The 24508-nt window shown below is 29.3% G+C and overlaps 3 protein-coding genes across 4 annotated transcripts; 1 reads left to right on the forward strand and 2 right to left on the reverse strand.

Moving 5' to 3' along the window:
* Positions 1-544: 544 nt before the first annotated feature.
* Positions 545-13182, reverse strand: LOC136775427 (nose resistant to fluoxetine protein 6-like). The gene is made up of 12 exons (XM_066730179.1): positions 12729-13182; positions 7067-7323; positions 5992-6209; positions 4688-4964; positions 3533-3693; positions 2883-3051; positions 2565-2761; positions 2341-2482; positions 1750-1945; positions 1395-1537; positions 1181-1317; positions 545-1104 (listed from the first exon to the last, which is right to left on the reverse strand). Exons 1-12 carry the CDS (start codon positions 13180-13182, stop codon positions 1071-1073), a joined length of 2385 nt encoding a protein of 794 aa, XP_066586276.1. The 3' UTR covers positions 545-1070.
* Positions 13183-18263: 5081 nt separating this feature from the next.
* On the reverse strand, positions 18264-21728 carry Mgat4a (alpha-1,3-mannosyl-glycoprotein 4-beta-N-acetylglucosaminyltransferase a). Of its 2 annotated transcripts, XM_066730630.1 has the most exons (10): positions 21394-21728; positions 21173-21295; positions 20925-20987; positions 20082-20727; positions 19960-20006; positions 19580-19890; positions 19339-19469; positions 18841-19279; positions 18656-18771; positions 18264-18549 (listed from the first exon to the last, which is right to left on the reverse strand). In XM_066730630.1, exons 4-10 carry the CDS (start codon positions 20613-20615, stop codon positions 18520-18522), a joined length of 1608 nt encoding a protein of 535 aa, XP_066586727.1. In that variant the 5' UTR covers positions 20616-20727; positions 20925-20987; positions 21173-21295; positions 21394-21728; the 3' UTR covers positions 18264-18519. The 2 variants fall into 2 exon arrangements, with proteins under 2 accessions (XP_066586727.1, XP_066586726.1); XM_066730629.1 differs by lacking the exon at positions 20925-20987 and having other exon boundaries at positions 21173-21728.
* A 226-nt stretch (positions 21729-21954) lies between these two features.
* Positions 21955-24358, forward strand: Ublcp1 (Ubiquitin-like domain-containing C-terminal domain phosphatase 1). The gene is made up of 2 exons (XM_066730631.1): positions 21955-22919; positions 23123-24358. The coding sequence occupies exons 1-2, from the start codon at positions 22634-22636 to the stop codon at positions 23950-23952; spliced, it is 1116 nt and encodes a 371-aa protein (XP_066586728.1). The 5' UTR covers positions 21955-22633; the 3' UTR covers positions 23953-24358.
* Positions 24359-24508: the final 150 nt, after the last annotated feature.

Consider the following 24508-nt stretch of genomic DNA (forward strand, 5'->3'; position numbering starts at 1 on the left):
TTTATTACATTAATACGCGTGAATTAATATTTAATAATTTAATTTGTTAATGTGAATTATAATCTGCGTGTATGCGTACACTGAAGTACTCTATGAAAGGACAATCTATGTACAATTGTCGGATAGACTAAATATAATTAATTTGTAAAATAGTCATATATATGTATTGGTGTCTACGTAGTGTAGACACGACGAAAAAAAATCATTTTTCGTTAGTATACTTATATAGAGTACATACATAAATATTATACATATATATACACATTACTACAAAATTATCTTACGTTACAGGATTTTCAGATAATATAATGAAAAATATAATGTTATTGCGTAATCATTATACATTATTATTTGCTCTTCCAATAATCAAAAAAGCTAGAGTAAATTGCAAATTATAAAAGAATGTATTATTATTTTATTAAATAAATCATTTATTTTGTAAGAAGTGCGTTTTATAAACTCCTCGATACATTCCATTTGATTTGCGATTAATGAGTTTATATACATTCTCAGTGATCACAGCAAAATACTTATTGTGTGTGGGTTGAATGAAAAATAAGGTAAGATTTTATTACAAAGCCTTTAATTCTTACAAATATAATTTTATATACATAATATATTACAAAATACACATAAAATAGCATACGAGGTATCGCAATGTCTTATGGGAATCATGGCAATGATTTTAATTCAAGATGATTTATGTCATTATGTATCAATTTTCTATTTCAATGTTTTTGAATTAATAGCTGTGAAAGTAAAAGGATACCGCGGCCTCTCAAGTCGAATAACAATTTATCACACACAAAACGAAAGTATGCTTTGGATGGCAAAAATGATAAACAAGCTTGACTTAACATTGACATAGTTTTAACAATGAGAATGAATAAATAGAAGCTGAATAAACGTTCATGAATTTAATGGTCCTACGTCATGATTGATTCTATAATGTTAGGTATTAAATAATGTTTTCAATTATTATATAAATAATACTAAATACATTTATACTGGCAACTTAATTCGTAAAAAGAAATCAACAATTGTGTTGAAAATTATCAGTTTACATTGGACTAGTCAATCTTTTTAGTTTTTATTACAGGACTCCTGAAAAAAATGAAATAATTGTTTATATACAAAGTAGCTGAAAATTAAATTATCATTATATTAAACTTATCATTACCTTTCTTGCTCCTCGGATTTTACAGCCTTTTTTCTCAACAATCTTTGCTCGATTTTCCTAAATGGTCCTTCAATTCCAATAGCACACAAAAATGCCAAGAAAAATGAATAGAATACATCTGGTATAAAATCCCAGAACTAAAAACAAAAAAAATTTCGCTTAATTATTATTAATCATATTCTCCCAATTTTATTAATTATCACTTAATCCGTACCATGGTATGAACTGAAAATGTTCTGGATGCTCTCATGACACCAATGTCATAAATTTGATTTATATTGTGTACGAGAAAAGTGGAATATGTTAGTCTAGCCAAGGGTTGAACCCAAGTTGGAGTGCAAAAGTTGTAATGAAACTCTGAAAAAAAGTAGTAAAAATTTATAAAAATATTAATGATTTTGACTTTTATACAGATAATGTATCAGTATAATTAATATTTTAAAAAAATGAACAAAAAATTAGTAAGTAATGTTAACTTAAATGTTGCACCAAGAAAATCTTTTTTGTAAAAATGTAATTTTTATTTCGTTCTAGAATATCTCAAATAAATGTTTCATTTTTAGAAATACCTAAGCCATCTCCAATTGTGAATAAAATGACAACGGCGCAGAAGCTGAAGGAGAAAAATAGCCGATGGAATCCAGCGTACAAAGCAGTTTGCAATATACTGACATTGGAGCTGGGTTGAAAATACGGAAATGCTAATGCTTGAGAGACAATACTCGTGATGACTACGAATATCATAAATAATATTCGTGACCAGAGCTGAAAATAATCAAAATTTTCGTTAGTAAAAGTTATACCTTCGTTTAATTTCACTATTCTTTTACTACTTTATTTCTATAATCCAATAGCATTTGAAGCTGGCATTTACTACTATACAACATTTGAGAAGCTTTGCCTCCATTATACACACCAAAACTTAATATCATGTTTAACAGGGAGCAAACGCGATTCAACGCCAACTCCAAAGTTAGAAATCGTTGAATAATACTCTGTCGGATCATATATATACACCAAGTCCAACGCTTTTCAAGCTTTAATAATCACGTGTACTTAAGACTGCATTAGAACCTTGTTCTGCACGTAGCTTAATAAGTATTCAAAAAAGAACTACAATATTTTCTACATTCCATCAATGATTTCCTTGAATTACTTACTTTTGGCAGACGCCACGTCGATTTCGTACAATCGTAGAGCACTGCGCCAGATATTAATCCAATAAAATATCCAGATGAACGCATATGGGTCTTAATGTAGTAGTGTGTGAAGTAATCATCATTCCTTACATCATCTAGTATTCTATAAACAAAAGATAGATGAAATTCTTAATAATTTCATTTGACATTACACTGCGAAAATACTGTATAAATATTATACTTACGATAGGACTCCTGTAAAAACTGGCTTGATATGTTTTATATACGTAATTACAGCAGGCAATAAACAGCTGGCTAATGTGAGTAGACTTAATAAAAGGTAACCCATCCTCCTGGGCATTTTCCAAAATGCATAAATAACAAAAAGAGAAACTATATACATTTGGAAATCAACTGATAAGTACCAAGATTGGAACATGCACTGTAAAAAAATTATATAGTTGTTTGGTGAAACTGTTAATTTAAACAATTATGGATTTATAGTTGATTGATTGATAAAATAATTAAATAAAAAATTATTAAATTCATTAATCGATACTCACCAATTCTTCGTTTCGGACGTAATTGTTAACGTAAAGCATACTGGCCCACCAGTTTTTGCCACAATTATCATGCTCAATTCCAACTCGATACTTCCACAAAGGACCAGTCCCAAGATGTGGCAATATCAATGAGTGGAAAAATATTATTATCATATAAAGTGGCGTGAGTCTAAAAAAGAAAAGTAATCATATGCAATAATATACAGATTTTGGTATAGCAAATGCCAAAAGCAATATCTTAAATATTACATTTTAAAATGAAAAGATGCTTTGATTGGAGAAAATGTTCAATTTTGATCAAATATCGAAATTAATACAACAGAATCTTCAACTGAATCCACGTTTATTCTACAACTTTTATAAGAACGAGAACTGCGTATAACAATCCAAAGAATAAAAAACCTTAAGTAAAAAAGTTTTGATGCTCAATAAAGTGTTTAATTACACAATAATCGGTGAGTGACGGGTTTAAAAAAATCATTCGTTTAACAATTCAAAGAGGCAAAGGTTTTTTTTAACATTGATGATATGCTCGATATGGATTAGATAAAGTTTGATTGCCTTATCAATTATTTTTTTATTTTTTTTTTTTTTTTTCAAAAGTCGAGTTTTATTAAACAGCAATACAAATAGTCTTTCATTAGCCGTACCTGGTGAATCTGACGAGAATGAGAGGAATGAAATTCATTTTCTTTCGTTTCTCCAATTCCAACAGGAGTCCATAAGCCAGCAGGAGACCCCCAATACCCAAGAAGGCGTCGACAATTATCGGACCGTTGAAAAGCATCATTGACGAGGGGAATAAAAGGAACTGAATAAAACAAAATTTACCAAATATAGCAAATCTTTATACTATATATAATCCTTGTCATTTTTAGACGTAAACAATTACCAATTAATTTCAATTTATTCTTTAGTTAAAATTTCATAACGATCGAATTGTATTTAATCCAGTATTCTCGCGCAGTTGAATTAATTTGCATACACTTGTGACGTTATCGGAGGAAAAGGAAGAAGCGGAATAAAAAAATACGATATGTCACGATTGTTTAGGATCTTTGCCAGCAAATTCATTGAAAAAAAATCTGTAAGATATCTTTATTCAATTGTTTAAAAACCTTTAATCTTTCATGTTGACCTTTTCAACATTTATAGTAATTGAACAAAATAAGCAATATTGTAACAATACCCGACTGATAGCATAAATTGCTTATGGAAAATACGATGAAACAGTCAAAACGAATGAGCAAGTGATATAGAACTCAGAAGATCGACCACAGTAAAACGGTTGATTGAAACTTATACGGTTGTCAGCTATTGATTATTCTTAATCTTTACAAGTTAAAGAATCGACGCTAAACTTTTAAAGCGCATTAAAACTTTCTGATTTGACCAGTTGAACTAATAAGAATTTAAGATATCAAATTGTTTATTTGCTTGGTATAATATCTCATGCGTATTTCCTTATTGATTGGTATTCTTTTATCGAATCACTCCCCACGTGCTTCAAACCATCAATATGCCGGAATATTGAACGTGTTCGATATGTACATTCTTTTTCGACTTTTTTCGCGTCATATTTTATCCACTTTTACTATTTATACGATAATCTAACAGTGGATAAAGTTTAATAAATGCGTTACTTAAATGTTTATGACAAACATTCACTGTTTTCCGATTAATATTTAGTTTATTGTTGTTATTATTATCATGAAACAATAATACTTTTATCTAATATATAGTATATTAGAATTTACACTATTAGAATGCGTCTATTTTAAATTAAGGGGGAGGGTGAATCTAACCTTTTCGAAGTAGTATACATTGGAGGTTGGATTGTTGTAATACTGCATGGTTCTATGACCGACCAGGACAAGGCACATTGCGAAGAATCTGATCATGTGAATAGCGTCCAATCCAGGATGGTTGTAGCGAACCTCAAAAATACTTTTGACGTTCCTCTTTGCTGAGAAGCAGAGCAAAAGATCTTTGGTGAGCGACTCCTCTTGATTTTGGCCATCTTGTGCGCTATCGTAACAAGAACTAACCACCACAAGAACGAATAGCGTCAGTGCAATCCCGCTGTAAAAATAATTCAACTTTTTCTTTTACTTCGCAGTAATTCCCCTGGAAATATAATAAACAAAAAGAATCGAAAAATCAGAAAATGCTTTTAGTACAAAAAATTAATTTCTAAAATGTTGTGATTCATATGTTATAAAAAAGGAGTAATATTTACAGTCGTAAGAACAAATGATGTCTTATAGAGGACAAAGAGGATGAAATTTGATTTATGGTAAATTATTTAGGAGAAAAAATTGTGCTACTTTATGATCTGTGCAATGGATAAACTGGTTCTTGTGAGTGAGAAGAGAGAAAAAAAAATCAATTATTTTTCTTCTCATAACGCGTATTTTGAAAGGTTCTGGCAGGAACGAGATAATCGCATAGGAAGGATGATTTAGTGTTTTTTTTTTGTTCGAGAAGTAAAAAACTTTGAAGTTGATTTTCTTGAGACATTGAGGACACCGTAAAAACTTTTCAGTCGGTCTTGTTTTTTTCCAACGGAAGTCAAGTGTATTCATAAATTTACAGCAATAGCTACAACTTCTTTGTTTTTTCTAATTCATCATCTCTTGCTTCTTGACTCTCTGTCACTGGAAACAAGCACCGAATATATACAGAGTGCTCATTTTACCTCTCGTCCCAGAGTGTCAACGTATATATTCATTTATTTCTATAACTATAGAAGGTAACAATTTGTTACATAATATTCTGGTTTGTAAAAAAATTGAAAAGAAATTTCGAAAAGGATTCTATGCAAATAATTAATATCTTTTATATAATTACAAAGACAAATGAATTTTTACTCTGATATGAATTAAGGTAAACACCCCGTATAATATGAATAATTCGCCTCATTTCACCTATGCAGTTTGCTTGATCCATTGTTATGTCTTTTGGTTCCTTTGATTGTAAATATTATCGTTGCAAAAGGATCTAGCAAAGTTGGTTAGTAAAAAGGGAAATAGTGATGAATGAAATTATTAAAAAAGTATTATAATAATGAAGTTGCAATGTGAATGCAGATGGAAAGCTAATAACATACCAATATATTTTGGCACCAAGCGTAAAAAGGGGCTCGTCATCTTTGGTCTGACTGTGCTTCTCATCCAAACTGACTTTGACGATCAGATTCTTCCGAGCAGCGAAATCTTCGATTGGTTTTTTTAGGCCTAATTTTATCTCTTCAACACTGCAACTTGATGGAACGCACAAAGCTAATTCAATGTAGTACCTCGGAACTTTGCGAAAATCTCCTTTTTCCTGCAAATACATGCATTTGATTTAACGTAGCTAACACCAAAGCTATACAAGGCTTGAAAAATGTAATTTATACACATATATTGGTAAAACAAAACTGATTAGTCCAGCTGTCATTGGGAGAAAAAGTATCACTAATCATTTAAAGCGAGTAAAGCCAATTCTAATTAACTTGCAGTTGTTATATTCTATGAAACACTAATTATCATATTTAGGTTAAACTAAATTTCAACATGGCATCGTGCAGATTTGGCAAACGTAATTGATGGTAGATAGTTCTCTTATCTGACAAAAATGTCCTAGGCATACTTAAATTGGTGAATATATACAGCTGATAAGAAGTTGCCACAAGTGTCGATGACATAGAAAAGAATTGAGTAACTGGCTATAATGGCTTGTAGATTTAACGGAAGTTAAATGGAGCTGATAAAAGCCAGTTGTGGCAGGAAACATAATGAATTTGATAATTAAATTTTTGAAATTGATATATTAAAATATTATCCTCACATCACTTCCCATAAAATTAAGGTTGTCAGAGTTCGTTTATAAAAGCTATTTTTGAGATTAGTAATGAAACTGTTATAATAAAGTGGTTCCAGGGGTTAGTGGTATTACACACACACAGAGAATGGGTATTATATTTCGAAATTGATGTGCTAAAATCCTCTACTCTTATTACTTCCCTTAAGACTAAGATTATTAGGATTTTACTCCAAATCCTTTAAGGCTTCGTTTAAAAAATATTCTACACAAGAATTAGTAATATAGAACTAACATAATAAAATAGTTCCATATGCTAGTGGCATTACACATGTCGAATGACCATTATTTTTCGAGGCTGAAAGATATTAAAACCTTACCCTTATCGCTTCCCACGCAGAGTCATTCGGGTCGAATTCATAAGTGTTAGGTCCCTGATTGATCGGTGGCACATTGAGTTGCTGGAATTGATATCCCACGAGATTATATCTACCCCGAATATTTTCAGAACTTTCACCCTCGAAATCCTCACTCGGTGGAACGTTCACGCTCAAATGGTAGCACTGATCAAAACTACCGTAATGCCTTGTGTTTCCGCTCAAAATTCCTTCAGGATATTTGACTGACGCATCGAACACTAAAATCAAAACAATCGGTGCTCAATTATTGTTGACCTACGATAAAACTTTTCATTCAGATGCACATTGTGGTATGCAAACAATATTTTATGGATTAATATAACTTGAACAAATTTGACAAAATTTAGCAATATTATAAAAAAAGCTAAATTTATCTGTTCTAAAATATAAATAAACTTTTAAATATCCGTATGTGACGTTCATTATTTTTGTGAAAAGCGTTATTTAGACAAGTACCGATGAAAATAAATAGAAAAAAAATGTAACAAAAATCAAATATAAATTCTCCATATTGGTTCAACCTTGATAAATAGAAACATCAAATGCAAATAATAGAATGAAATGGAATATAAGACGTGGCAGAATTTTCCATGATATGTTGAGTGACACATTTAGTTTTTTTTTTCTTCGTTTTATGTCATATTGAATATTCAAAGGTTTCCATGGTGAGCAGAAATTCCCGCGATATAATGAAATATTATGATTTCCAAGATTTCTGGCTCAGGGAATCCTACTGGATTGTGTCGTCGTGTAGTTCAGAATGCAAAGAAGCCATTAGCGTTGTTGAAATTTATACTTGAAATTCTACTACGATCTCCTGAGAAATGCTTCCGTTGACATTTTTTAAAAGTCAGGTGATTTTTTTTTTTTTTTTTTTTTTTTTTGAAACATCAGAAAACATTGTCATAAAATACCGATGGATTATTGACTAATAAATAATAAGATTAAAAAAATATTGTTATAAATCACTGCGAATGGTGAACATAAAAACTTAAAATTGATGTAATGGATGTAAATATAATTAATAGACTGCTATAGAAAAACGATAAAAAAACCATAATCTTGAAAGTTTTATAGTCGAAAGCTGTAAATTGTAAATTACGATATTATTGGAACTATACGGATAAAATATATTCTGCCTTCAATTATTTCATGAATATTTTAATTTTATAAGGATAATAAATTTTTTATGCATGCATAACATTGCACATATGTGACTAATTGTTATTAGATAGCCAGTTAATAAACTCAAATGTAATGACTACTATAACAAGTATTGATAATATTTTAAATCACCATTTTTTACAATTATTCCACTGAGATCACTAGCTAATTAATTAAAACTAGTAAGTTTAAATCAAATACCGCGAATGTTTAAATGATCAATAATTCATTTCTTAAAAGTTATTAAGCTTTCACTGTCCAAGTTCCATAATAATAAAATTGATGTAAAAACGATCATTTTTTTGAAAAAAATCTAATCCATTATTACAACGTTGACACTTTGATTTGTCTACAATTTACTGAAACTTCTTGTAAATATAAGTAAAACGAATTAAATCTTACTGATACTAATGTAAACTCGCTATTCAAATTACCCATTATGAAAAACATTTCGAGTGTTTTTAACTTGCATTTATAAAGACAAAAATTCTCTACATTATTTTCTTAGGGCATATAAGATAGATTTATTTTCACTGATTGGACGTGTGAATTATTAATATTTATTTATTAAAATAAATTATCAGGGAATTTTATTGGGAAAGAGGCTGGAATTTGCAGTGAAAAAAAAGAAAGCAATCAAGTGTCCTTGGGGGAGAATTTTTTTATGTGATTGGTGTGAAAGAGGGGAAATAATTAAATTAAGCAGCAATTTTTCCATAGATGCATCTCAAAACGAATTAATGAAATTAATGCGAAGTCACAAACGCAGCAGTCAAGCCAACACTTTATGTCGTAAAAGCGTATGCAGTTTTAGAGTTAATTTAGCTGAAGCAATCAATGTAATGAATAGTGCAAATGTCCGTTAGAATATCTCTTCATGTGTTGCCTCCATTGAGAACTAAACGATCAGCACCTCGAGCACAAAAATTATCCCTCCGTATAATCATTTTATCAATCATAAGAGAAATAAACAATAATCAAATTAGAATCTCGTATAATTAAAGGTCAATATTTAAACTGTAATTTGATCGTAAAATTATACATTCAAAATATTTTCAAATTATTTAGTTTATTTATCTTAATATAAAAAATTTAGATTGAACATATTATAAAAGTAATGATATTTATGATCCTATAAATTATATATTTATTAAAAGTATAAATTTTCTTGTAATATGTATTCAAAATTTATATTTAGGATAAAATAAATGTGCGTTGATAAGGTCAAATAAATATTTATAAATAATATGATATTATGATTTATTTATGTTGTGATGTGTAAAATCATACATTTTTCGGAATAACGAGTTTGTAAACCTTATGTTAAATAATTATTCTAATTCTTTAGTTGACGTAAGATTTTAACTCATTTTATCAGAATTCGATACTGGACATGAATTTATTGCACAAAGAAAACTCTTTACACTGATAGATCCCAAACAAACAAGACTAAGATATCAACACAACTGTAATATAAACTTATACAAAAAAGAAACGCGGCCTTCAAAAAACTAGAATGACACCGAGTCACTAAATGTTTTATTTTAGCTCCTTTCACAGATATTAAATTCTCAGGTTCATTGACCGAATATTATTTGTTTTGTTCTTTAGAAAATCTATTCTTAGAGAATAATGTAAATTTAGAATATATATTAGTTTAGAATACATGAGAACACGCGCTCGTGCGAATAAAAATTATTGCAGGAGTTCGAACTGTTTATAATATGTTATAATTTAATGAAATACTATAATAAAAATCGATCATTTAAATTGATTACAGATCAAATTCAAGTAATTTGTAAAAATGATTCACTGTCATTTCTCTCAAAAAATGATAACAATGATCAAACATGATGGATCCAATTAGATAAAAAGCAACAAAGTGTTAGTAACATTTCAGCAAAATCTAAGAACAATATGAAATTATTATTTTGTTTAGCAACATGAAATACTTAATTCAACGTGACTATATAGAAACATAAAAACTGAAACAATAGTTAATATCAGCTAAATTACTTATTCTACATGATAAATCATCATCTTGGGTTCATTAGATAATACATTATAATTTATGCTCTCGGTCTTGGCGTTTGATTTAGCTTGTGTACATAGTTTTACAAAAAGAATATACGAACTAAACGAAAACGATATAAGAAGGTTAGAAAAGTATCTAAGGCTAAACGATGATTTAAACAAAATTCTGAAGTTTTTCCGATTCATTTGAAAGGCTATACATTTTTTCTCTCTTAAAATGATAGTAGTTTTTATCAAAATTATGTAAACGAGAACAGAGAAACCCCTAGATGGTGATATTGTAATCAGTTTCTGGTTTGTTCGCAGATAATGTTTCATAATCAGAAACCTCTCGACCGAAAGATCTACAAAATACGACACATGCTTATCAACTATATTGTATTATTTATTATTAATAGAAAGTGCAACAATCTGAACTTAGATACTATTTGTTATTGAAAGAGCTGTTAATTATGAAATATTAATGGCTAATGTAGTATTTATAAAATTGTATAGTAATTAAGTACAATCAAATGATGTGTAGAGAAAGTGGTTAGGAAGAAGATATGAAATAATAATCACACAATAACGAAGGCTGTCAAAATTGATGAGAAAAAAAATATACATATAAATGATAGTAATATAATGAACAGGTTTGTATAATACAAATGTTCTAATGTCCTTAGCCTAATAGAATAGGTAATGAAGGCCTTTGACATTTTTTTTAATTCCTTGAATTGTCAGGTTGAGCCTGTACAAGCCATGGAAATCGAATGATCTCTGACACTCACGAGACTCACGCTTAAAGCGCGTCAAAATTGCATAATTGTTCCACGTTTGCAGGAAATAACCTCAGTATTTTAAATTTTACCGAAATTTTCACGTCCTCCTATTTCAAGTAACTTTCGATAATAAATTTGAGTGAACAAAATAATCAATCTAATTTTTCTTCTACTTATTTTGAAGGTAGTTTTTTTTTTTTAGTGGTCAAGGTCAACCATAAAAATGGCTCATGGTGCAACATCCTTCCAATCCATACTTTGCATAAATTTACATTTTGTCACATATATCTTTACCCAATGCCTTATTCCTGCTTCCGTAACCTGGATATTTGTCATTTCTGCGATTTTTATTTTTTGTCGTGTCAAATTGAATATTTTTCGCCTCTATTAAATAATAAAAAGTAGAACTGTCAAGGTTGTTTTAATAATTTGTATGAAATACTATAATCATTTATTATTCTTATTATTTATCAATTTAAATGCAAATATTTTTTTCATAAACGTATTGTGTCTTATCAAAATTGACTTGTTTAAGCAATCTTATTCGTTACAAAGATGTAAGGATCTCTCTGGATCTATCAGAGGATAAAGTTTAATGACCGCGATAGAATTTATCGTGGAAAAAAATTAAAGACATATAAATTCTCAAAATATGATAATATAGTCCGAGTGAATTAGCAAGGATTAATTTTTCCAAAAGTGACCGTTACAATGAACCAAATGAAAAGAGTACATGGTAAAGGATCAGCGAGAGATGCTCTTTATCCCCTCTGTAATCCTCCTTTTACCACGAATAGATATAAGACACGAATACTCTATTAGTCACACTAATCGATAAGTCTACGTAAAATATGTTTCTTCCCTACGGTTTAACGTGAAGTATTTAATGAATAATTTAATAACGTCAGGTTCAACTGGTGTCATCGACGTAAGAGCAAAAAAAAAACAAACTCTCTGAGCACGATTGGTTTATCGTTGCATCGACGCATCTCAACATCCAAATACACAACAGTTATGGAAATATTCATGTCAACGTCATCGAAACTAAGAAAAACTTAATTGGTATACTAATTACATTTCTCATACGACATTCTAGAAACTAAAGTCACAGTAAATATCGTAAGCAGATCTAAAATTTAAATTTTAATTGTCCCAGAATTCTTAGATGCTAAAGAAGAAAACATTTCTCATTGTTTAAAGATAGATTGTACGAGTTATTTGGATAAAAAATTATACACCAATTAAATAAGGTGTCCTTTCATCGATTATAGTATTACAAAATCGAAGAAAAAATAGAATTTAAAGTAAAAAAGTGAATGATGCAAATTATGTAATAGCATCGCGCGGTGATACCCTCTGTATATCATTATACATTATGTTAATTTACAGCGTGATCCAAATAACATTATTCAATTTACAAGTTCGATTAGAATTTAATTATTATTGACGCTCAAATGACCTTTACTTTCACTTTACGTCATAAAGCAAATTATTATAATACCAAATGGCATTCGGATTTCTCGTTAGATTGGCGGGACATTGAAACTAGTAAAATTGCGATTGCAAACTAATTTATAATAAAAACTAAGAAATTTCTATTTTTATAAAAAAAAGATGTATAATGTAAGCATCAACATGAAATGATTGTAAGAAAGCAGACTTACTTTGGATAGCCCAAAGAGTGCCATTTTTCAAATCACGTAGGAATCTTCGTGATTGGGTTTTACAGAGGCCATCCGGAAGGGACGTGGATTCCGCGAAGAGAACCGGAAGTATCGGGAAATCAGAGTACCAAGGTTCGGAAGTCTTGCTTATGAGGTTCTTCGGAGCAGAAGAACCGGAAATTGGCAACATTGGCAAGGTCGAGGTTGGTACGGTCAGTTGAACCGAATTTGCACAGTCGGGTAAATTTTCGCTAACGTTGCAACCAGAAGTTTCACGGAATTTCAGCAGCCATCGTTTTTCTGGCGAAGAGATGTTGGGTTGCTGAAAAGCGAAGGTCTCACAGTGAACTTCCGGTGGGCTGAGAAGCACTAGGATCAACAAAATTGGGCCAAGTAGGAATGCGATTATGGAACGCATGGTGGCACGTGGTAATGAAAACTGAAGAATCCTCATGTGGACGCCAGCTATTTATTATCATGCACGAGGATAGCGCCGCGGTCACTTCTTCACCCCACCAACCGATCGTTTCATTTCAGTTGATCACATGGAATTCGCAAACCACCACAACCACCGTGTGACGCAAAATCCTTTTTACTACTGTCCATCTTCAACTTATATTTCTTTCTCTCTCGATCTCCTTAAAATAATATGCACATTCTCTCTCTTTCTCCTAACATGATTTATTTTAGGTCTTGAGGGAGAGAGCAATTACTTATTGTTATAATAATTATTATTTTGGTTCGTTTATTATATATATTTACACATAGGGCCATCCTCTTGGTTAATAATAAATGATTTTTCATTCCACTCTTTTACAATTTTTTATTCTTAATATTTTATCCGCTGCGTAAACTACATTTTCCTCCGCTTTTTCTTCTCTCAGTAATTTTTTCATATAACATTCCTCTTATACTTTCTTCGAATCAATCTCATCCTTTTTTCTCCTTGACATTGTTTAATTACCATTTCTCACCTTAGGCTCCTGCGTCAATTGTCGTTAAATTTTAAATTAATCACCATGCAAATGTACCCCCTAATTTTTTGTTTCAAATTAAATGGTCTTTTCCCTTTCGTCGTCATTCTTCTTTATCGTCATTTTCTTATAATTTAATTATTATTTACCATTTTTCTAATCAACCTTCTCTTTCATCTAGAATGTTTTCCTTGAAGGTCAACTCATCTCTCATTCATTATTGCATATTTCAATACTTTTCCATTTTTTTTACTCTTGCAACTGGTTTTTTTTATTCTTTACGACATTCGAGTATGTTCTGTTTACCTTTTTTCTAGAATTATTTAATTGGCTGCTAAATGCATATTTTTTTTCAATTTATCACCTGTTTTCAATGCATCGCTCTACGCACGCATCGTTGGTTTCTTCCTCTCGATCTCGAATGTTCGATTTAGCATGATCTCCTCCACCTATCCCTTCTACTTTTATGTTTTATTCCTTTGCCCAAAAACCAGCTCGCCTGACTCCCTAATGATTTCTTACTGTAAAAAGAACATCTTCCAGCCGTTTCCAATGGAAAATTTTCTACTGTCAAGAATCTCCCAGACTCTTTACAGCAAGATACAATTTTAATCATTTCCTCCATAAATCTTTCTCTTTTCCATTTGCTATTAAAATAACGTACCAAAATTTAATAAGAAATATATGAACAATCTTCCTTTTCCTTTTCCAGTTGTGTGCTCCTCTCCGCAGCGTGATGTTTCCTACCTACCACAATTATATTAATCTTCTCGTTCTATTCTTTTACCCAAAAATCGGTCCTGGTCCTCTAAAAATTCTCTCCTATAATAGGAGCACATTCTAATCGTTATATATACCAATCTAAAATTCTCTTCCTTTAAGAATTTTTCAGGTTCTTTACAAAAAATTACAGTTTAAAACTTTCCCTGGATAAATTTTACTCATTTTCCTTTGTTATTAGAATAATGGATGAAAATTTATTATAAATCATCTCAAAGATCAAGTGAATTAAATTAGCAAGACATCATATTGCAATGATGAGATATTAATTATATCAGTATAACAAATCGAAACTAATTGTATAATTACTAATGAAAGAATTAATTATAAACTGAATAATAATAAGATATATATAAATTCTATGAATATTTTTGTTTTATGTTCTTCTATTATCAATCGTTCTATGCAGAATCCTTCGAATTCATGAATCACTATTGTGATACGATCATCGGGTAAACCCATTGTAGAACTTCGGCTCTTTCGAGTTTCATAGTGCAGCAGGAGGAAAAAGAAAGTTGCAGCTAAATGTGAGCGATAGCCAAACGGAAAGTGCAAGGCAGGGGAAGAAGCGAAAGGAGTAGAATTCGAGGCAGAGAAAAATTTCCATTCAAAAAATTGAAACAAAAAATATTGGTGACTTAAACGACCTCAACCTTTATATGGTCACCTATATGCTTTGAGACTATATGATTATAGTGAGCAGGGTATAGTATGTAAACATTTATATGAGATATTCGAAGTTGAAATTGCTTTTCTATGTAATTAAAGTCACGTGTGTATGCAGATCGATCGCGCATATTAATTCATCAAACACACACATACGTATATGAAAAAATTTATATAAATATGTATCTCATAAATTTTTAAGCTACAAGAGATAAATTCGTATTATAGTGTTTTAGATCTCGAAATTAAGCATTTACAAGAAATTACAATAAAATATTTATAAATAAATTTAATAAGCTCAGAGTGACCTTCATATCCCCCCATTTGACATTCCACCCAAGATTAAACATGAGGTTTTTTGAACTGTATAGATTTCGGTCATAATAAATTTTATTCTTAAATACATATTTAGTGTCTTAGATATTCGATCAGCACGAGTGATCTGTTACACCCTCTAGTTGTAGTATAACAATAAATTTAACATTAATATCAACATAAAAAAATAAACTCAGCATTCTGTAATCAATTTCGAAAAAATTACAATATTATATGGACAAAATTATATTATAAAATTTTATTTTCTCAAACTTATTCATGACAAGGAAAATACTGTTGGCAACCAAATAATGAAGATATTATTTAAGAGGAAGGATGTTGAGTAGAGTCGTGCACTGTACGTAGCATGTGATGATAGTAGAAGCAGAGCTTATATAAAATATCAATTATTATGCACTTTTGAAAAAATAGTTATTGAGAAAAAAACTCAGCATTTATTTTTTCTTACAAAAAAATAAACATTTCGAAAAATTTTCAGTAATCCCCGTTGATATCTAATCCGCCTTGATAGAACCATTTAATAAGGATAACTTAGGCCTAACTACAGTGATTTAGACTTCACGTTAAATTAGAAATTTTAACGGTTTTTATCATTTGTACATTACTACTGAATCGTCTTTCAATATTATAAAATATAGCTTTATATCATACGATGAAAACCAAATGTTAATTATACCTACACTAAATGTATTGATCCTTATTGGTCCCAATCAAATATTTAAAGCTCGTAAATGAATTTAATTAACGTCAATCAACTGTATCCTATCACGGTATTCTCTTAAAACGCGATTATGCACGTTTTTCGTGCCGATATTTCAATGATACGAATGTCCTTTAGCAACCTTCAATCAATATTTCATCCATAAATTTTTATTTATTCGTTTGATTTCAAAACAATGCTGCACGTGTAAATCATGATTAGTTTTCCATTCAGACTACCAACTGTATACTTTATAAACAAATGAATTTAAAACTTCATTCTTAATTCAATACCAACACATTGCTTAATTTTCACTAAATACAACAGAAAAATTTATTTCTTTTCTTAAGAATTCATTATTATTTCTCATTAATACAAATTATATATTAATTAGGTTTTTCTACTAGTTAATTGTTTTACTTCACATTTACTTATAAACCCTCAAAATCAGATCTTTATTTATATTATCTTTGTTTTTGACTCATTAATTATTATAAAATCATTTCACTTATCTTCAAAATTATTTTGATTTATCGTTTGTATTGCAGCCCTCCTCATAAAACATGAAAATTATGAATAGTATATAGTATTGAAAATAAAATCTGTTATAAATCAAAACAAATAAATATGATTAATTAGTTAAAAAAATACTAATTGCCAATTATCAATAATTGGATATTAATTATGATTATGAACTAAGGTAACACGTGCAGCTCATTCACGTTTTGCTTCTTTTACAGCACGTTCAGTTCTTATTGTCATAATGCGCATGATATATATATATCTTATACAATTGCTCCAAGTTGATAATTTATTTGTTACTTATTAGAGCTAGCTATATTTTTAGATATAAGAATAGAGCAAAATTATAAGTTAGAAATATTCTTCGGTTTTTACTCCTAAATACTACTCTATTCGTCATCCAATCCTAGCTCTTTTTATTTATTTAGATGTTGCAAATATATACAGCAGTTTTTTAACGTCTCGCCAACTTTATGTTATTTGCTAATTAAAACTATCCTTAGTAGCTGTTAAAGCTATTCCGGGCAAAACACAACAAATACATTGTATACGTCAAAGCATTTATCACCAACATTAATAATAGATCTTTAATATTCGTTTTTGTACCGTCAATCAAGTTTTCTCAATTTCCTACGTCATTTTTCTAATCGAGGCAATCACTCTTCAACGAAGAAAGAAAATCTTGATATTCCTGTTCAGTAATGGTATCTAAACCATAAAAAGTCATACCTATCCCGCGTATAATTTCAGTTTCACCCTGAAATAATTTTAATTATTTGTTAAAACTTTTCATTTTGTGAATTTAATTTTATTCATCTCGATGTTATTATTTTCCGGAACTTGCAATCAAAAAAGAAATAATTAACTACAAATCTTAGTTTCATGTAGTGATGTAATTTCTTCATTACTTATTAATCAAAAAATGAAATGTTTTAATTTTTCTCTTCTTCATTTTTTTTACAACATTTTATAAATAGTTTTATATTTATAGTAACACGGGATTTACATCAATTAAAGAATAAAAAAAGAACAGGGATGATGCTTCGCTAAATAATTACGACTTATTTTTTAAGTTTGTAAGTGTATATCATGTGTCATGTACTATTATAATTGGAGTGTGTTTTCATTATTTTTCATCATAAGAATCTTTCTTAAGATCAACGTTCAAAAACATAATTTTTTGTATCGTTTTTTCATGCAGATCCAATGAAAGTGGCATATGTATTTTATTTCACTTATATGTATTGTGCTCTATACATATTTGATTTTTTTTTAATTATAATTAGAAACAAACCATTTGTCATCATTTTTATTATTTATAAAATTTTATATGCTCTCCTCCTTATATAAGTATTTTACGCGAAAACATCAACTTCTCGAAGACATTGAACATCAGATAAAATCATCCCAAATGAGCAATTTAAATTAGAAGATTTTGAAATTAAAAACATCCTAAGATAAATTAATTAAACGTAATATTGATTAATGCAAATTCAAAATATTCATTTGATTATATTTAAATATTTTCTTATATTGTAGAAAGAAATTATTAGCATCTATTCTTTCAAAACTCTTTAATCTTTAAAGCATAAAGAAACATATTTACATCAACTTTGTATAATAGAATATTTGTTCAGTACGTTTAGCCAAAGAGTTAGGTAACAGGAAACTTCTTATAAGAATCTTCATTATAGTAGTCTTTGCTTCACATTGAACTACATTAAAAAATAAGTGTATAATATCAAAATATTTTGATAAATCAATAACATTCACCACAGATAGCTTTAGTAAATGGAGATGGACTATTAATTGGTCAACTCGGCTGGTCTTCGACAATATGTATCTAAAAAATAAAAAATCATTAAAATGATACCTGTAATTTTATTACAGCTGTCACGCACATACACATAATAAAAGAATATATTATTAGTAATAAAAACGTAAAAAACCTCAGACAGTATTGCCCAGTTTTCACTCTCACTATGAACAGTTAAGCGGAGTACGTTTATTTTTCCAAACTTTTTATCAACAGTTCCTTTAGCAATGCCAAGAGCATCGAATTTTCCTACAACAAATTTTTGTATAAATTTAAAAAGTAACGTGAATAAATTATTCCTCCATTTGCAATATTTACCAATAACAATATATCCATCTTCTGTTATGTCATTATCATTTCGATCAACCAATCCGGATGACTCAGGTAGAACTTCGATTGTAGTGTTATAAAATTTATCAGAAGGATGCTCCGGATTTCCACTTCTAAATAAGTACTTTTTTATGAAAATAGGATGGGTAAATTTAAACTTTAAGTGATCCCCAGGTTGCGGCAAGAGGCCCCAAAAAAAGGATTCCCCTTTGTAAGCCTTAGATAAAGTGTATTGTTTATAAGGCTTGATTTGAGATTCAATAAATGCTTCAGGATTCTCATGGGCATAATATAAAGTTATTTTTCCAAATTGTTTATCCTTTAGCTTTTGTACTTTTCCCTTTAATGAAGAATGTGTTCCTATGTGTTGAAAGAGCGATGGTTTATAATGCACCCATAGCTCTGCTTTTGCCATTTTGCAATGTTTCTGTGATTGAAATAATTAAATTAAATTCTTTTTATATATAATATTAGTTTCAAACTCACACTATCTTTATCTAAGCTGCAAACTTTGGTTGATATTAGGTGATCTAATAACCAATCCACAGGCTTGTCGTTGTGGAACATTAAGAAAAATTGAATTAACCATGGTAATTCCACACACTTAAATAACTTTCCTGTTTGGAAGAGGGTGATATTAATATTAAATGTTATAGGTAAATTTATTTTTAGTATTAGGACTGTTGAGCATTGATTAAAAATAAACATTAAGAAAATTAATACGTACCAATAAACCCTAACTGACAAAAGTCAAGAACAAACCAATTTTCTTTTGTACCAATTTTCTGCAGAGCAAATGATTTCATTGTAGTTATAAAGTTCTTTTTAGCTAAAATATCATCTTCTAATTGTATGTAAAAAGTGCCTTTTGTCTGAGCATAGGACATAAGAAAAGCAAAATCTAAATTTTGTTTTGATCTCCAAATGACTCTTTGGTGATCATCCCCAAGCGTATCACGAAGTTTAGTTAAGTCTGGATAGTAAGAGGGAGAGGGAGATATCACATCGATTATACCAGCTTCAAACTCAACTGGAAACCTGTTGTCATTTTTATTATTAAGTGTATATATTAATACTTTTTTCTATTATTCAAATATAAATACTTACTGAACTTCTATTTGTTTTGCAACATAGGACACATAATCAAAATCAGTCTGCCAAAAAGAAACACATAACTTTAAACTTATTGTTTCAAACTATAGTGAACTGTTACTTTTGGCATTACTTACTTCTGCAACTAATACTATTATTAATGTGTCCGCAGTTTCTTCTGGGCTCATACGATCCAATAAATTTTTAAGTGTTGCCATTAAGTAACTCTGAACTTCTCTTTTAACAGTTGGTACACCTAACACCATGCTTACACCAGATCTCCCTTTGCTCTGTATATAAGCTGGACGTAAACTGTTTGGATCATTTAAGAAATGAGGAAGAAAATTGTAAATAGATGGTAATTTAATATTTGTTATATTTGACGTATTATTATTGAGCAAAAACTGAAGATCAGGTAGAATATGATTGTTTTCTATCAATTGAAATAGTTGATGAGATAATAAGTTAATTTCTTCTTGACTATTTATGTATTTAGCATGTAAATGCTCCAGCTTTGCTTGTAATTCCGCAATGCTATTCTGTAATGCTAATTCATCATGCTGATCCGTTGATGAGAATAAACTTAAGCCAGCAAATGGCACAACAATCACTAAAAGTATAATTAAGCATCTTCTTTTATTTGGTGTAAGTGTTACTAAATGAGGTACCATCTTTTACAGATTCTTTATAATACTAGTTTCTACATGATGGTTAATATAAGATTTTAATCGTGATAGTTTATTCATATCATTTCTTGTTTTATTTGTTATCACCATACAAGAGCTGAAAAATAATCAATAATTAAATATATTTATTATATCAAGAAGTATCCTTCTACAGCCTAATCATATAAAATCATTAATTTAAGTCATCATGCAACCTCATAACTTATATTACATTCAATCCACATATAAACCAACTTTAAAACATGCAATTTTATAAACTTAAACACCAGCAAAGAGATTAATTTAATGACTTACGACTCTAACAATTGCATTTAATACATAGTAAGTATCACATTTGTCATTCATTTTAATAGCAACCTGGTAATTGAATTAGCATTAATATTTTAAAAATTGAGATAGTTTTTATTTAATATTAATTTTATTAATTAATGTTAGAGAATTTTTAAAACTTTGGGTTATGTAAAATGATTGAATTTATTTTTTGTACTTGCATGCAATATAGGAGACAAAAGACATAATATATTGATTATTTTAGTAGTTACCTTATAAATTGTTGTGAAATAACTAATCAGAGGTACCAAGTCAAATATTTTTTTTATCTGAGAATAAGCTCCATTATTATTGAAAGCTATGTTATTTGTTGACACTTGTTTTTTTTTCTACCCCTACCATTCCATTTTATAACCCATGTGATTCGAATGAAAACGATATTATATTATATATAATAATTAAGTTTATATTATATAATATACAAATGTTTTACCGATAATCCATAGAACGTTTATTAAATTAACTTTATGAAGAATAACATAATATACATAACACACAATAAAACTTTGTAAATATTTGAAAATTTAAATGTGTAGTGACATATAGCTTTTTAAACGTCATGTATGAAATAAAAAGAATTTCATGACGAAGCATTACGTGCAACAAGACCAGTGCAATAGAACTGCAGAGAACAGGAGGAGACACCACCCGCGTGACATCGTAATCTCAATTCCTATAAATGGAAAAAATAAAAGCAACAAATACTTATCCAATGATTTTCAAGATTTGCGCAAAGATGGCACCTATTCCTATACCTACATATAGCCTATTATAGATCTGGTGTGTTCATTGATTTAACACATGAATTTGCTCATAAAATAAAGCCGCAATTAATATATGTACATTTAGATACTTTTTATAAAATTTAAAACTAAATAAAATATGTATTTAAGTCATTATTTATAATAATTTTCATATACTATATATATAGTTTGTCGATTATACATATGTATAGTTTCACAGATATAATTATGCAATATGTATATATAATTATAAATTATTTTCATTTATTTAAATTTAAAAATTTACAGAAAATATTTAAATCCTTAAATATGTTTTTTATTATTAGCTTCCTATTCAAATTACAAACTATACTTTTATAACAATAAATGCTCTCAAAACAATAATGTAGCGTCCTTTTCTTATCAATGCTGCAGTTTCCACAACAATCGTTACCTTCAATACTATAAAGTATGTGTTTTTAGAGAGAAATTGAGGTTTAAATTGAGGTATCACCGTAATATCACCCATCATATAAACCTCAGAATTGCTCTGAACTGACACTATATTGCAAATTTGCAACATGCATTTAAATGTAATGAAACGTCAATTAAAGAATATAATAGGAGTAAAAATTTCCCTATAATAATTACAACAATTAATGTTTACAAATATGCGAAATGCAGGGAGAGTGCAGTACATACAGTCTACACATACTACATACATACAATACACATCGATCAAACGATCTGGAGTAATCTGGACCTCCAAATCACCATCCATCCCATACTATACGAGTGACGGTCGACGGGTGGAAGCCGTGTTGTGTGTTGAGTAGTGTAGTGTAGAGAGCAAAGGGCAAGAGCTGGCTGAGTGTGAGTGGAGTAGTCTATATATAGTAAAATACCAACACAGGTAGCCAGGGATACAATAATTTAACACATTACGAGTGTATGTATACATATACGATATACATTATACCTACAAATACCAATTGCATCATTTGCATTATCAACAAGAAAAGTGATAATAGAAAATATCGAATGGAGGTAGAGGTTAATAATCGGATGGAAGAGACAACAGATAAAGAAATAGAGATTATAGTGAAATGGAGCGGAAAAGAATTTGTGATTCGCGATATGGAAGGAGAAGACACTGTTGTGCTTTTAAAAGAGTACATATACAAACTTACTGGGGTTCGCCCTGAACGTCAAAAATTATTAAACTTAAAATGCAAAGGTTATGTTTTGAAATATCTATATAATAGTTACTAGAAATGAGCTTTAGTATATCTTAAGTGTTAATAATTTTATTTAGTCAGTTTTACATTTTGGACATTGATGTTATCATATGTACAATAGTTTTAATTTAAATTAATGTTAATATATTGCTTTCAATATTTGAATTTATTCATAAAAATTTGTAAAACATTTGTTCACTAGGCAAAGCAGCAAAGGATGATGACTTAATACAAAGACTGGATTTAAAACCAGGTTTTAAGATAATGCTAATGGGATCGAGAGAAGAAGATATTGCACAAGTGAGCCAAGCACCTGAAGATATGCCTGATGTAGTAAATGACCTTGAAATTGAAGAAGAAGAAATTAAAATTGAAAAGTCTGAAGTTTACCTTCGCAAAATTCAAAAACGAATTGACCAATATGTCATAAATGAATTAAATCCCCTTAGGGAAGGGAAGAAACTTCTTGTACTAGATATAGATTATACACTTTTTGATCATAGATCAACAGCTGAAAGTGGTATTGAGTTGATGCGTCCCTACCTTCATGAATTTCTAAGTAGTGCTTATAAAAACTATGATATAGTAATTTGGTCTGCTACAAGCATGAGATGGATAAATGAAAAAATGAAACTGTTAGGTGTTTCTAGTCACCCAGATTACAAAATAGCTTTTCATTTAGATGCTCTTGCTATGATTTCAGTTCATACTCCAAAATATGGAGTTGTTGGAGTTAAACCACTAGGAATTATATGGGGAAAGTATAAGCAATTTTCTGCAAAGAATACTATAATGTTTGATGATATTAGAAGAAATTTTATTATGAATCCTCAATCAGGACTGAGGATAAGGGCTTTTAGACATGCTCACACTACAAGAAATAAAGATAGGGAACTATTAAAATTGGCAAAGTATTTAGAATTAATAGCTAAAGTAGATGATTTCCAAATGCTTAACCATAGAAAATGGGAGGAATATAAATCTAAGAAAAGTAAACATGACAGAAAAAGTGAAACAGAAGACAATGAATAATTTGATTGGAAAGAGCATTAAAGAGTAAATATTGTATACTCTTAAATACTCTTTTCAAATTTCGAGCCTTATAAAAAGATGAGCAATTGTGATTTGTAGTAAAGTTCTAAATTTATTATTTAATGTTTTAAAAAAAAATAAAAATGTGATTCAAAATCTTTTCGAATCAGTTATTCTGGAAAAAATTAGGGTAATGAAAAGCATGAAAAACAATGTTAAAATGTATTATTTGATAGTAAGATTAACTTAGATTTATTAAATTAACAGTTTTCCTTACTATAATAGGAAAATTCTTACTTCATTTGCATAAGCCCCAAATTTATTGGGAAAATAAATATTTTCACATGCTTCTTATCATATGTACTTATATGTTAAATGTAAATTAAGCTTATACGAAATAAAACGTTTAAATATACAAAACTGTCAAATCTCACCTTATGTTTTTTATTATGTATTTTTATTAACATAAAAATAATAAAACTACTATGCCTATGATAGTTTTGTTTATTTCAACTAATATTTTTTACCGATTTTCTAATAGAGATTAAACGAACTT

The sequence above is a fragment of the Prorops nasuta genome, unplaced genomic scaffold (genome assembly GCF_024137725.1).
Source record: "Prorops nasuta isolate Cenicafe-Biocafe unplaced genomic scaffold, Cenicafe_Pnas_1.2 PNAS00008, whole genome shotgun sequence".
NCBI lineage: Eukaryota > Metazoa > Arthropoda > Insecta > Hymenoptera > Bethylidae > Prorops > Prorops nasuta.

What these genes read in the sequence shown, in the direction of transcription:
- Mgat4a (XM_066730630.1), bottom strand. Translation starts at nt 20,615, where the DNA reads ATGGTACCTCATTTAGTAACACTTACACCAAATAAAAGAAGATGCTTA. An exon ending in TAATAGTATTAGTTGCAGAA is followed by an intron (nt 20,007 to 20,081) that starts GTAAGTAATGCC and finishes TCTTTTTGGCAG; the next exon opens with ACTGATTTTGATTATGTGTC. An exon ending in AGATGGATATATTGTTATTG is followed by an intron (nt 18,772 to 18,840) that starts GTAAATATTGCA and finishes AATTTGTTGTAG; the next exon opens with GAAAATTCGATGCTCTTGGC.
- Ublcp1 (XM_066730631.1), top strand. Translation starts at nt 22,634, where the DNA reads ATGTATACATATACGATATACATTATACCTACAAATACCAATTGCATC. An exon ending in ATTAAACTTAAAATGCAAAG is followed by an intron (nt 22,920 to 23,122) that starts GTTATGTTTTGA and finishes TTTGTTCACTAG; the next exon opens with GCAAAGCAGCAAAGGATGAT.
- LOC136775427 (XM_066730179.1), bottom strand. Translation starts at nt 13,182, where the DNA reads ATGAGGATTCTTCAGTTTTCATTACCACGTGCCACCATGCGTTCCATA. An exon ending in CTGCGTGGGAAGCGATAAGG is followed by an intron (nt 6,210 to 7,066) that starts GTAAGGTTTTAA and finishes ATGTATTTGCAG; the next exon opens with GAAAAAGGAGATTTTCGCAA. An exon ending in ACGTCCGAAACGAAGAATTG is followed by an intron (nt 2,762 to 2,882) that starts GTGAGTATCGAT and finishes ATTTTTTTACAG; the next exon opens with TGCATGTTCCAATCTTGGTA.